Source organism: Leucopleurus acutus (genome assembly GCF_964270905.1).
Source record: "Leucopleurus acutus genome assembly, chromosome: 5".
Taxonomy (NCBI): domain Eukaryota; kingdom Metazoa; phylum Chordata; class Mammalia; order Artiodactyla; family Delphinidae; genus Leucopleurus; species Leucopleurus acutus.
In genome coordinates, this window is record NC_139147.1 from 110,103,360 (window position 1) to 110,118,201 (window position 14,842).

Consider the following 14,842-nt stretch of genomic DNA (forward strand, 5'->3'; position numbering starts at 1 on the left):
TGTGTGAGGTCCCTATAGGACTCTCAGAAATATTTGAGAGGAAGTTGAGGGGATCAGGAATTTGTTCCTACATGATGGATGGGAGTGAAGACAGGGAGACCGTTTAGTGACACTGTGACATTTTCTCTACCATCTCTCCCTGTTTTATAAATAGGGACCTCACAGCTAATGTTCTTGATCTATTTGATCTAGGGCTTGAGGCCTTATCTGGTAGAGCTCCAAACCTTGCTACCCTACCACCCTTGGCCTTTGTTATTGATTTGCTTGGACTCTCAGAAGAGGGAAGGGCTCCAGCCTAGCACACTTTCTATTCAAGGAACAAATGATCCCGAGGCTGAAATTAAATGATCCTCTTTACTAAAGCATCCTCCCATTTCACTGAATTCCATTGTTTCTTTTGTTGTCTTGGCCACTCTTTGAGTACCATTTTGCTGGTTCTGATTCAAGGCTCTAGTGAAAGAATGAGGACCGCACTATTAAGCAAGTCTCCCTTATTCTAGCCTTTTGTCACAATTTTCTATGCTAATTATGTCTCCTTATCATTAGTCTTGCATCTTAACTTTAACCTCTTAATTTTAATTTGGCAAAATACCTTACCAGAGGAAAGAACGTAAAAGTCACTTTATAAAATGACTTAAGAAATGGTTTAGTATGGGCTTCCCTGGTGGCGCAGTGGTTGAGAGTCCGCCTGCCAATGCAGGGGACACGGGTTCGTGTCCCGGTCCGGGAGGATCCCACGTGCTGCGAAGCGGCTGGGCCCGTGAGCCATGACCACTGAGCCTGCGCGACTGGAGCCTGTGCTCCACAACGGGAGAGGCCACGACAGTGAGAGGCCCGTGTACCGCAAAAAAAAAAAAAAGAAATGGTTTAGTATTGGATTAGTTGGGATGTATAAAAAGTATTTTAACAGGTGTGTTTTGTGGTAGAAGGATTAAGGACAATGGCATAAACTCAGCTCATGGTCCCCAAACAGAAAAAAATTTGAGTGCTGTGATGAACTGGGTGCTATACCAAGCCCTGAAGGTACAATGGTGAGTAAAACAGATGTGAATTCTTATGTTGTTTACTAGGTCTCTTGTTTCATGTTAGTACAACCCCCTTTCTGGCAGAAAATCAGGCTTTAAAAACGCAAATGCACTTCCAAATTTAAACTTCTTTGTTTGGAATTCTAGATCCCTACAATTAGGCCACAAACTACCTTGAGAAGCGAATTTTCTTCTGGTTAGTTTGAGACAACCCAACTGGCTCTTTGAAGAACTGTCCCAACTACCAACCTTGATCCAGGTTGTTCTATTCTCTTGGAATTCCTGTCTTGCTACTTTCCCTGAGGAAGGTCTCTCCATCTTTAAAACCTAGCTCAATGATGCATCTTCCTAAAGCCTTTGCAAATATTTGCAAATAGATGTGGTCTCCTCATTTGAACTCCTTCAGCATTTGTATCATGATTAAATCCTATACCATAGTTATTCTGACTTAACTCCCTTAAATTACCATTAGCCCACACATTGCCACTGGGTGAATTAGAAAAAAGTACCCCTTCCTCAAGATACTTTACTTTCATCTATTAGAAAACTGTTGTAACATGTTAGAATAAAAAAGAATACAGCCATCTGTGGAAAAAGTTACCACTATACAAATCTACTATATCTAAGACATGTAAGAAGTCTCCTAGATAGTGTTGGCCTTCAGATGGTCACTCTGGTTTTACTTACTAGGTTGTGATTTGCCATTGGTCATGGTCAGTGGTGTGTGGGTAAATTTTGAATAGCTGGCTCTCTGGGAAAATCAACCAATCAACCAACCAACCAACTAACCAACCAAACCACCCTGATTTGTAGTGTTGGCTGATGTCAAACCAAGATGACATCAACTGGCTTGCAAAATCCGTGCAAATTTAAAAATGGGCTCTCATGAGCTAGTAAGAGCTGACTCCTGAACATCATGGGTTGGGCTTTGTTCATTCATTTTTGCTATCTACAGAACTCAGTAAATATTGAAGAAGCCCTAAGTAACATAAATATGGAACTTACAGGTATCGTACATTAAAAAATTAGGAACATTCTTTGTTTTTTTTTTTCGGTACGCGGGCCTCTCACTGTCGTGGCCTCTCCCACTGCGGAGCACAGGCTCGGATCGCGCAGGCTCAGTGGCCATGGTTCATGGGCCCAGCCGCTCCGCGGCACGTGGGATCCTCCCCGACCGGGGCACGAACCCGTGCCCCCTGCATCGGCAGGCAGACTCTCAACCACTGCGCCACCAGGGAAGCCCCAGGAACATTCTTGGCATTGCTACCAAGGACAACAGCACTTGCCAGTGTAACTATTTAATATTTGAGCATTGGGGCAACATATCTTTTTTACGACACACTTCTGAGGCTGAAGTACAGAAGTTTCTGAGAATACAGCAATTCATTAGCTTGCCTAAGGTAAGATTAATACCTATAAATAACCTTTCAGGAAAATGGAACGTGCCAAGTACAGTAAAATCTTAAGGCTGCTTTGTTAGTACTTCCATGGTCCTGGGTTTCTATTTTCTCAAAGCTTTGCCTAAACAATTTATATTTTAGCTACTTTAGTGGATAAAGCTATAAATATTTTCCTGGCATATTAATGCTTATACAAGTAAGGTCCTCTTTGTGGTTAATTAGTTTGCATGCTGAGATGAAAGGTGGGTGATAGGCAAGGCTCGTTAAGTGTCAAATACTAACTTCTGTAAGATGGATTATGTTTATTTTATAAAGGCCAATGTTTTAGTCTTTGCATGAGTGAATCAATTATGACTACTCACATTAGTTGAAAATACTGGTAACTCCTATCTAGTTATCTCAAACTGGTGTTGTATCCATATACTTCACAATCTAATAACAGATAAGTGAAGAATAATAAATATTTTTGAGCAACTTTTTATAGTTGCATATATTTTACCATTAGAAGATAATATCTAAGCTTGGCATAATTTTCAAAAAGTTTAAATAATTCTGAAGTATTATACAGTGAATATTTATTTATAGCGTGTATTTTCTATAGCTGCTGCAACAAATTACCATGAAGTTAATGACTTAACATAAATTCATTACGTTACAGTTCTGTAGGTCAGAAATCGGACAGTGGTCTCCTTTGGCCAAAATAAAGGTCTTGGCAGGGCTGGTTCCTTTTGGAGCCTTTAGGGAAGAATCTGCTCCCTCACTGTTTCCAGCTTCTAGAGGCTGCCTGCACTCCTTGGATTGTGACCCGCTTCTTTCATCTTCAAAATCAGCCACAGCTGGTTGTTTTCTCACATCACATGGCTCTGACTTCTACCTCTCTCTTCACTTTTAAGAACCCTTGTGATTACATTGGACCCACCTGGATAAGCTGGGATAATCTCACCTTAAGGTCAGCTGATCAGCAACCTTAATTGCATCTGCAAGCTTTAATTCCCCTTTACCTCGTGCCCTAACATATTCACAGGTTCTGGGAATCAGGATATGGATATCTTTGAGTGGGGAGGGGGGCATTATTCTACCTACTACATAATCACATGACAAAAATACATTTACATTTTTACACTTTACTTCTGAGTAAACAGTTTCAAAGGGGTTAAATAGCTTTCCCAAGATCTCTGGGCCAATGCCATTTTCTGAGCAAAGTAAAGGAACTTGCATAAACTGTTTTCCCCCAAATTGTCATCTCGCTGAAAACTTCAATTTTGTTTTGAGTGTGCTGCTTTTGCTTTTTTTACTTTTGAAGAAATCCTCTGCTATTTAAAGGATTGCACGTTTTGTGCCTTTTCTGTTTCAAGAGTGTCTAGTGAGAAAAATGATTCAACAGGGATTAAGTAAGCGACTCACCTAGAGCAACAGAACAGACAATATGGTAAAAAGAAAAAATAAAATTCTAAGCCAAAAGTCCTCATGTTTTTAAAGACCTACAGGCTTAATCAAGATATTAAACTTCAATGTGGTTGAAAATACAATTTGCTGGCAACTGGTACAATACCCTTTCCAGAACGGTACAGTGATTATGACCGTTCTGAAGAGGAGGAAATTGAAGCTTACAGGAATCAAATGCTTGCCATGTAGCCATTTGGCTGGTCTTTGCTTTGACCCTGCGTGTCCCTGGGTCTGTATGGATCACTCTGGATTCAAGTTTTTCCATGACACTGTGCCCTAGTTCTGCACTCTGATATCTTTAGCCATCTCCAAAAGGTTTGATTTGCAAAACATTTCACCTGCCTGCCTTCTGGTTTGGAAAAGGGCTTGATCTTTACTCTGATTTTAATTCTGAGACAATGAAAATGCAGAGAAATTAGTTATTTGCTCAATGCAGTGACTTAGCAACAGGACTGGAATAAGAGTAGTATTCTAACTTCCCAAGAATAGAAACAAATGTCATCCTATCACCCAACTTCTAGCAAATGCAAGAAATGCACAGAACTTCTTTCAAAGTAAAATGATAATGCATAAACTTTGAGAACAGCATAAGATACCTGAAAAAATTTAAAAAGCTTTTCTTGGTATAAGACATGTCAAGAGCCAACTGTGAATAATGAACAATTGTGTCAATCTCAGAGTGCATACTCCCCTTGGCTGTCTCCTTCCAGAATTAGCATTTCTACCTAGACTAATTTGGTCCTTGCTCTTTAGTTGCCTAATTTTGTATATGAGGCGGACACAGCAATATTTCCTTATCTCCTTCTTCAATTTTCAAAACACCATCCATACTGTCAAATGCAACGTGTTACTTCCATTGGATGTCTTTGCCATACTAGGAAATTCTCCTGAATTCTCAAATTGTGTTTTCTCTGTATCTCTTGACACATCACACATTCAGCTGCATAATGTGTTTGTGTACATTTTAATGTCTCTACTAAATTAAAAGTCCAGCTGTTTTCATTTATTTTTATCTTCTAATGACCCCAGTAGAAGATAATCTTCTAAGGACTCTTTTATATGTGTATAGTGCATCACACATAAAAGGTGCCGAACATTTGGTCAATGAGTAAGTGAATGGGTATAGTGGACAACTGTAGTGCCAACCAAAAATATCAGTTTATCTTGTTTTTCTTTTCTAGCTATTTTTATTTTTCTTTCTAATATAGTACCTTGAACATAGCAGATGCTCAATGTGTTCACTGCTATAATTGTTTAAAACACTAAACATCCTTTTAAAAATAACAAAGGCTTATGTAAAGTAATAAATTAGAAAATATATTGTTTCTTATAAAAGATATGTTTTGGGAATTATTAGCTACAAATGAGTTGATTCTGATAGGCTAAAATGCATTTTTTAGTGACACAGAAAACTCTGATAGTAAATTTATATAGATTTTGGACTTCAACATACCTTGATTTGGTCCCTTGTCATTTACTATCTTTGTGAATCTGGGCAAATCAGTTAACCTCTCTGAAACTCAAATTCACCATCTGTAAAATAGGAGTACTAACATTAACTCACAGGAAAGTTACATTAAATGGAAACTTTATACAAACAACCTAAATCACGGGCCTTACTCACAATAAGTAAAATGTATTATTTCCTTCCTTCCCACCCTTTTTTATTAAAAACTTTTTTCTTAAAAATTAAATCTAAGTAAAATGCATGATATCTTCATTTTGGTCAAACAAAATTAAAACATTTGAAATTTAATATGCACAACGTAATCCAAACTGAGATGTTTTACAAAGCTTTTAAGAAATATCTAGTATAATTTGGTGTTTTGGACATCTGTGTCTTTTCCTATCTCTTCTAGGAATGGTGCTTTTCTTCTTTGGGGAAACTGCCCTTCTCCTACTCTGTAGGGGATCAATGATCATAATTTCTACAACTTTCTCACTTCCCCATGGCCTATTCACATGGGTAGGCATGTTTCCAAAATGGGCTAATTGGTTTTTCTCCAGGATTTGTCAAAGGTACTGCAGTTAGAAGCTGTGCTTCCCCTGGGAAGGAAGCAGAGAATCTTTGACCCTATCATGTTTGACCAGCATGGCTTCCTTTTGGAGAAAGTCGACTGGCAATCATAAAGTAGACCACATGGAAAGAAGGCCCAGTTACTCTTACTTGCCCCAAATTCAGTTATGGGGATCAACACAATCTCCAGTTTTGGCTAAACTAGTATGAGTTTGATTGTAACCAAAGTCAAATATAAGCAGTGAATTGCCTAGAATTAGCTGTATCCTGCTCCCTCCTCCCTGATCCACCTCTAAACATTAGCATCTGTCCCCCAGGTAAATCATGGTGCCTACCAGGTGGAGCATTTAGGTCTGATCACTGTATAATTTACTGGTTTCTGTTTCACAGTCATAGACTGTATCCTTAATTTTGTCAGTGTTTGGCAAATGCTAGGGTTTTGTATGGAGGGAGACCAATGGAAGAGTGTGGCTGGATCAGTTCATCCCTTTAGCATTTTCAGGGGTAAGAGAACCCAAACAGACCCCTCTAGAGTACATGCTCTGTTCTCACAGAACCACTTCGAGTAGTCAGTGGGAAGTCCGCCAAATCCCTTTGCCCTACGTTAAGCTGTGTGTATAAAAGCCACCCCATAAATCTGAGATCTGGTCTGTCGTGGGGTGGGGGAAGCTTCTGACCCAAATTCTCTGCCCTGAATTCCTTGAATCTAAGTAGACTGAGATACCAAAGTGAATAGCTTCTAAAATAAATCAACACAGCTTAAACCCAGGGGAGTTCTATTTCTCTCTCTCTTTTTTTTTTTTTTTTTTTCGGTATGTGGGCCTCTCACTGTTGTGGCCTCTCCCGTTGCGGAGCACAGGCTCCGGATGCACAGGCTCAGCGGCCATGGCTCACGGGCCCAGCCGCTCCGCGGCATGTGGGATCTTCCCGGACCAGGACACGAACCTGTGTCCCCTACATTGGCAGGCGGACTCTCAACCACTGCGCCACCAGGGAAGCCCCTCTATTTCTCTTTTTGGTCAACTTTTCCATCATTCCCTCCCTTTCATCTTTTCTCCCATACTTCCTCTTTTCTTCCAAATGACATTTTAAAAATGGTTCTTAAAATGTACTGTTTTCACATTATAGAAATATTTAAAATTCAGGAAAAAAGGGAAATAAGAATCACCTGTAACATCACCAGAGATATTCCCTATTAATTTTTCGCATATATTCTTCCAACTCTTTTCCTATGCAACAGTATTTTAACATGATTGAAATCATTATGCATACTCAGCACTATGTCCTTTTCATATTTTCTTTGAACAAATCTAAACATTTTCTGCTGTTTAGTTTTTTTCTTTGATATCATGGATAAAGCTGCTGTGACCATCTTGCCATTACATCTTTGACGACATACTGTAGGGAACATAAGAGCTTGGATAGCATGTGTGTTGAAGGATTAACACCAAGGTAATCGATAATCCAGGTACTTGACCCCATTTTTGCCTTCTGGATGTAGAGTAAACTTTCAGGATGCATTATAATTTGAGATGATCAAGTCAGAAATGACAGCAAGTGTACTTACAGAAGTGGAATCAGATGTTAATATGCCTGATAGACCTGAAAAAATGGTTAGTTTTGGCTAGAAAGGAAATCCAGAAGTATAAAAATTAGTCACAATGGCTGAACTTCGTCTTTCTTCACTGCCTAGGATGAGAGCTCAACCTTGTTTCCAGCAAGAGCCAATGCTCATTCTTCTGCCAGACTTGACTTGCACAACCTAGAGCATCTGCTTGGTCAAATAAAACAGAAGCAAGTTTGGCTATAAGGATGAAAACGCTAGCGGAGTTTCTCACTCTTTTAGAGGAAATGCAAAAAAAAAAAAAAAAAAAAAGTTGAAATTAAGACAACACTGTTAAAGAAGAGATCAGAATGCAATAAACATGTGCCACTTGGACACCAGTCACATGTGGCGCCTCTCTTCACCTGATCAACCAAAAGTCAAGTCCCTCAGTCCAGGCACAGCACAAAAACAGTTTTGGCTCCCGTCTAAGTCACCTGATTATGCCTGTAATTCCCTATAGCACTTGGCCACCTTTTTTTCTTAACTTTTGAAAACAAATCGGATCAGAAAACTGTGGTATCTTTGCAAGAATGGGGTGGTGAAAACAAGAAAATATTGGTCAAATAGTTTCTATCATTCTTTTTTTTAAAATAAATTTATTTATTTTATTTTTGGCTGCATTGGGTCTTTGTTGCTGTGCACGGGCTTTCTCCAGTTGCAGCGAGCGTGGGCTATTCTCTGTTGCGGTGCACGGGCTTCTCACTGCGGTGGCTTCTCTTGTTGCAGAGCATGGGCTCTAGGCATACAGGCTTCAGTAGTTGTGGCGCACGGGCTTAGTTGCTCCGTGGCATGTGGGATCTTCCCAGACCAGGGCTCGAACCTGTGTCCCCTGCATTGGCAGGAGGATTCTTAACTGCTGCACCACCAGGGAAGCCCTATCATTCAGTTTTAAAAGATTCAATTTGAAGCTAGCAGGAAGTGTAAGGTTACAGAGATAAAAGCTCCATTTGGCCTTAACATTTTTCAAGACATAAATGCTGTGAGGATTTACATGGGGGGTGGTGGGGTGGGAGGGATGGTGGTGGGGAGGCTGGAACAGAGCCGACTAGGAATAAAAGCAATAGTATGAAAAATATTTGTTTTTATTTTTAAGACTGGAACCTGATAAAACTTCCTGATTTTCCATCTTTGGCAGGGTGGAGTCTTATTTCCAAACTAAGTTATCGTCTACTTGGAGAACTACATCTGGGACAATAGGAATGATAAAGGCTTTTGAGGAAACTAACAACAGCACAGACGCAATCTCAATGAAACTTTGGTCTTTGTTCTTTGGATTATAATGTGGTTTAATTGGACTCAGACATTTACATGGGAGTTTTGAGATTATTTTATCCAATGGGTCTTAACTGGGGAATAGATTAAGACAGCACTGGATGTATTCTCCCTCTCATACTAAGAACTACTAACAAAACCTAATTCTCTTTATTTCAGGTGGGGAAAGCAGAGGCCCAAGAGAAGATATCAAATGCCCAAGGTCACTTTGTCATTAGTGGCAGAATCAGATTAGAATAAGAAAAGACCCTTCTCCCAGGATAGTGTCCTTTCCACCTTGCTCTTAGAATTTACATTCTAAGTAAATTAGACAGTGCAGCATGGAGCAGACACCTTACCAATGATGTTGCCAAGAACATTTCTATCTTCATCCCTGAGTGACATCAGCTCCCAACCCTTGGTGTCTCAGCTTATTAACTCTTTTCTTGACCCGGAGTCGGGCATGGTTAGACTTAACGTGCGAGATCATTACAGATAGGTTTTAACTGATGGGATAACACCAAGTGATTGGGAGTGTTTATGAGAGACCATAACGTCCCATACAACTCAACAACTGTGCCACGTATACTTAGTGATGGCTGCACGTGTGAGGGCAGGGGAGGTATTGGTATTCTGACTTTGGTCTAGCCCTTGGTCTCAGAAAGTCTTATATTTCTAGAGATAAAAGATCCAGGCACTGGAGAAACTTTTTTTTCCAGAAAACTTCACTCAAATTATTTCATAAGGATGGGAGCCGGATGTTTTATAGAGCTGGCAGTGGGGAGTCTAGTGCCTTTTTATAATCTGTACTAGTCACTCTTCAGTTCTGGTTCTTCAGCTGCTCTGACAGGATGGAAATTAAATAATTCAGAGATAGCTTTTCTCTTCAGCACTGGATGCTCCAACTATTAATACTACTTAGGAATGTCTTAAGTTTACTTTAAGGAAATATACACATAAGTATACTTTGAATTATCCACAATAAAGGTGGTAGTGATAAAGGAGAAAAAGACAAAGTTTTATCCATGAATAGCTTGAAACTGTATTTTCCATATTTATAATAATTTTAGGAAGGATTTGTGGAAATTAGTCCATTAAAATCTCAAGTACATAAAGATGATAATACACAAGGATGTTCATAATTGCACTACTTGTAACAGCCCCAAACTGGAAACTCCTCAAGTGGATCAACAATGGAAGGGATGAATTGTAGTACAGTCACACACAACAGAATAGTGTTCAGCAATGAGCACAAAGAATCCACAATCACATGCAACAATACAGATGAATCTCACAAACGGAAAGCTGAGTGAAAGAAGCCAGACGCAAAAGAATACATGCTGAACGATTCTCTTTACATAAAAGACAAAAACAGGCAAAACTAATGGATGATATTAGAAGTCAGGACAGTAGTTGTCCTTGGAAGAGTGAAGTGATAGTTGGGAGAAGGGGCTTCTATGGCGCTAGTAATGTTCTGTTTCTCAGAACTCCTGGTTACAGGGACATGTTCAGTGGGAGAAAGTTCATTGAGCTGTACACTTATGTTTTTAAATTTTGGTATATATGTTATATTTTAATACCATTTTAAAAAAACCTGTAAATGGACATTTTTCAAGAGGCAGGAAAACCAACACTCATATTTTGGATGTTCCTTCATTTTCATGCTTTGTTAGGAAAAATAAGGATTTTGGACTCCTTTTGTAAAATATTAATCAAGTAATGAAATGAACTAAACTTGCAAACACGACAGGAAAACAGAACATAAAAGCCTTGAGAGCTGAGTTGCTATCAGGGACTAGACCTCCCCCTCCCAGAACTCTAGGTGAGTTAGAATTTTAGAAGCAAGTCCATTGGATGTGTAGAAGCCTCTCATTTCTATCCAGAAATGCGCTTTCCAAAGCTAGATGGCTGGCACAATAAGCTTAGTGAGTAATGGGTTCACAATTTCAATTTATTATCAAAATATTTCCATCAGATGACAAACCTGAAAAGATAAGGAGATGCAGAGCTACATAGATGCAGTTTTGCCCTTTTATCATGGCCACCTTCAGGGACAGATTTAATTTTGAAAATCCTGCTTGTAAACCACAACTCTTATGTATCTTTAGACCACTGTCCAATGGCAATTTTTAACCCAAAGTTTGTGCTTAAAGCTTTTCATCAATATGATTTATAAGTTTAAAAAGTCTCAAATCTTCATCTGTACATCACTTTACAGATCTTGGTTCATAACTATTTATCTTGGTCTGAAGCTTCAATATTCAATGATTACCTATAATAACAATTCCTTAGTCATAAGTGTAGTTAATAATTAAATATAAAAATTATTATTTACACATTACTACAAATCTCTTAAAAAGACCAAGTTTTGAGAGAGAGAGAACAAGAAATTGCTTAGAAAATTGCAGGGAGCCTCAAGAATCTCATTATCAGTCAAAGCAGGTACAACAAAAAACAGTTTTAGACACTCATTTTTGCCCTAAGAGTGCTTAAAATACAATGCTCTCAGAATGAGTAACTGATGATTGGCAAAATTAGATTAAAACTACTTTAAGGTCCAAGGCCCCAATATGTATAAGAATTCTTTGGGAGAGTTTTGAAGGAGCATAAATTTTGCAAATAAAAGTAAAAATAAGTACATTGGCAACATGTTTTTAACTCTCATGTCACTGCTGTGCTTTTGGTGCCAACGGAATTCTTCCACCTCTTCTTTCTCCCTTTGATTAGAAATGCCGGTCTACATCAAGAGAAAACATCAAACTGGCAGATCATATGAGAAACAGCAATGAATGGCAATATTCTCTTTAGAGATTAAGCATTATTTATACAGTGAGAAGTGACTGATTTGATAGACATTAGACCTCTCCTCCCTCCACATTTTTCCAGAGTAACCTAGCTTCATTTTTATTGCTCTCATCCCCGTGAACTACCTCCACGTAATCAGTGACCTCTCTGGTCCTTTTTCTCTCAGATAGAGTTCCCCATTTCTGTGATGTGGGCAAGTCTAGCCAAGGACTACACCGCTTCTTCTGAAGATTACCAAACCCTGCATTTCTTTTCTGGATTCATGTACGAGTTCTTGTGGCAATGAAAGGCTTCTGAAAACTCAGGAGAGTTCTGCAAAGTCCCAATAATCCTGTGAAACAAACAAAAGTCACCATCAGCATTTGATACTCATGTCCATACCATGCAGGAGCTCTACAGAATTTTTTTTATGTAGGCCAGCTGTGTAGGTTTGGAACTTTCAGTTTAAAAGGAAATTTAAAAAGAAAACAAACAAAAAAACAACTGGTAGAATGAGCCCTTTCCTTTTCATTAACAGAATGTTTAAATGGAGAGGTAGCAAACTACAGGAGTTAAAAGCAGATTTTGAAGACAGATGGCATGGTTTGAATCCTGGTTATGAGTCGTATTTATTTAGCTTCTCTGTGCCTCAGTTTCCTTTTCAGTAAAATGCATATAATAATATTACCTACATCTTAAGCTTGGTATGGGGAGTCAATTTATAAACACTCTATATGTGTTTGTAAGAAAAGTGAATAATTCATATTTGGAATTGCAGTTATTTTACGAAGAATTTGGTTAAAGAATAAAATTATGATTTCTTACTGTATCTTGAAAGGCCTCACACAATAACTTTCAATATAATAGACTTTAAATAGATATTTGATTTAATAGGGAAGATAACAATTATTTTCTTTTTTTCCAAAAGAACCCCATAGATATCAGAAACTGGATTCAGCCTGAAAGGGCTGGCAACATGTCAATTTCCTCTTAACTCTAACCCCAATAGGCAAAAACAACACTGTCCAGCCCATTACTGGCACCAAGCAGCATTTGAGGGGCAGACAGGTCAGTACAGTGATGCAGAGGTGATGTTTTCCCATCAACCCTGAACCAGCTCCTTCCCTTCTCTTCCCACTGGGACCATCCCATCTCAGCCACCTTGGGCTTACTGAGATCTCCCTACATGGTAGATGTGTGGACATGTATACATCCTAGTGTTTCTCTCCCCTTTGACCCCTTCTCCACACAGCAGTCAGAGTGAGCTTTAAAATTTGAATCAAGTTCAGTCATTCTCTTACTTAAAACCCTCCAGGGGCTTGAAGGATATTCAAACTCCTCTCCACGTCTCCAGCGTCCTTATGGCTCCAGCCTACCTTCCAGGCCTCCTCATGGTCTGTCTCTCCTCCGGTTCCTCATGAAACTCAAACTACACAGATTCACTTTCCATTATGCAAACTTGCCAAGCTCTTGCCCTCTTCTGGACCTGCTGTTCCTGCCAACCACACTGCCTGCAAAGTTATTCCCTAGTGCCTACACGGCTAACTCCTTCTCAGCCTTCATGCCGTTGCTTCAACACACCTCCTCAGAGGTCTTCTTGGAATAGAGTCCACGTGAGTCTCTCCTACCTGTGCTAGCCTGTCACAGCACTTAGCACGATGTGCAATGATTTTTCTCTCCTTCTTTACTTCCCGACATACTCTCTACACTATAATCTCTATAAGGACAAAATACTGTGTATACCTTGTTCCCGGCTGCACCACCAAAGACCAGCACAGTGCTTTGCTTATTGCAGGACTCCGGAAATAATGAATGAGCCCGTCACCTGGCCATGGTGATTATATGCAGAGAGTAACAGGGCATTATGGAGAAAAATACTGCTCAGTGTTTTTGGTTTATTTGCTACTGTGGACCAACCAGAGAGAGGAAGAAAGCATTTCCTTTCCCTATCTCCATTCCACGTCGAATTTCTAAAAGTTCTCCTTCCTACTGTGTCACCCATCACCACATCAGCTATTTCTCAAACCCCACTATCCTTCAGGGAGGAAAACTTTTTTGGTTGTATGTTTTTGAGGACTCCTAGAGGAGTCTTAAAGATGGAAAGGAATCTCTCTGGTATGAAGGGCTGGGGGTTGAAGTTGGGGAGGGTAGAGCAGAAGAATTTACATCTATTCGTCCACTGGCTGGAGAGGGAGAAGACTGGCCTCCCCAAGACTGAAGAGGGGCCCAGTAAAGGCAGGTTATATGAATGACAAGGATGTGCCTGTCACTGTGAGCAGGGCCCCGAGAGGACTTCTGATAGGATGGTACGTGGCTGTCGAGGAGGCTGAACGTCCAGAGGGGCAGTTCTTGCCTCCCTTGACCGTGACCAATGGAAGGAAATGGAGCCACCCGACTTCAGATAGGGCGATCAGACTGCAAGGATGTCAGCACCCATCGCAGGCTGGGAAAGGAAGTTATTCCCTAATTTCTAGGCTCATGAGATGCCTTTGGATTCCAGTATAACCCTAGAAAGGAGTACGCTGAAAATGACTGAAATTAAATTTCTCACCTCTTGGCTTCGGGTGGGAGCCTAGAGTTTGAATTAATTTGATTAATAATAATAATAATATGTCATTTCTTACACCTGAAAGTTCGAACAAGTTCACTTGATACATGGTCAAAGTGATCATATATGTAAGAATATAAAGATTTTAGACATCGGGGATTTATATTAGTACCTTTAAGGTTCTAGGCTCACAGACTCTGAGTTACAGAGGTGCTTTGATTCATTTAATCTGATCCTCTTCCTACATTAGGAAGCCCTATACACTGGCTGAGGGACAGTATTCTGGCGGTCTCACTGTTCCTCTAGCTGGGGAGCAAGCTCCCTGATGGACAGGGTAAGCATTTGAGGGTCGTTGGCTGAAAGAGCTGCTTTTTCTTTTGTTTTTTACTTTATTAACATTTTTTAAAGGGATTGTTGTCTTAGATATCACCGTATGGAGATAAGTACTTCAGTAAAAATGTCCAAACCCAAGACTTAATTCTACATTTCTCTTAAAAATATTAAAGAAATTAAAAAAAAAACACAAACCTTAAAACAAGAAAGTCTTCACAAGACACCATTGGGATTTGGCCATGCAGCAACACCCAAACTGATGCACACTCAGCCCTCTGTCTCCATTCCAGCTCCTCTCTTTCCATCCAAAAACTTCCATTTAGATAATATGATTCTGAATAATTAGGTCAACAATGTACCAAGGCTTCACTTATTTTCCTAGGACTCTAATTAGTGTTTGGTTGTTTATAACATCAAATCTTTGGATGGATG

At 39.6% G+C, this 14,842-nt stretch overlaps 1 protein-coding gene across 5 annotated transcripts in view; it reads right to left on the reverse strand.

Annotated features, from left to right (window-relative positions):
* Nucleotides 1-10,231: 10,231 nt before the first annotated feature.
* Nucleotides 10,232-14,842, reverse strand: part of MME (membrane metalloendopeptidase) — a 91,811-nt gene continuing 87,200 nt past the window's right edge. For all 5 annotated transcript variants that reach the window (XM_082840173.1, XM_082840174.1, XM_082840170.1 and 2 more), the window contains one exon: nt 10,232-11,881. In XM_082840173.1, the coding sequence (XP_082696299.1) occupies nt 11,782-11,881 (100 nt within the window). In that variant the 3' untranslated portion in view covers nt 10,232-11,781. The remainder of the gene's footprint in view (nt 11,882-14,842) is intronic.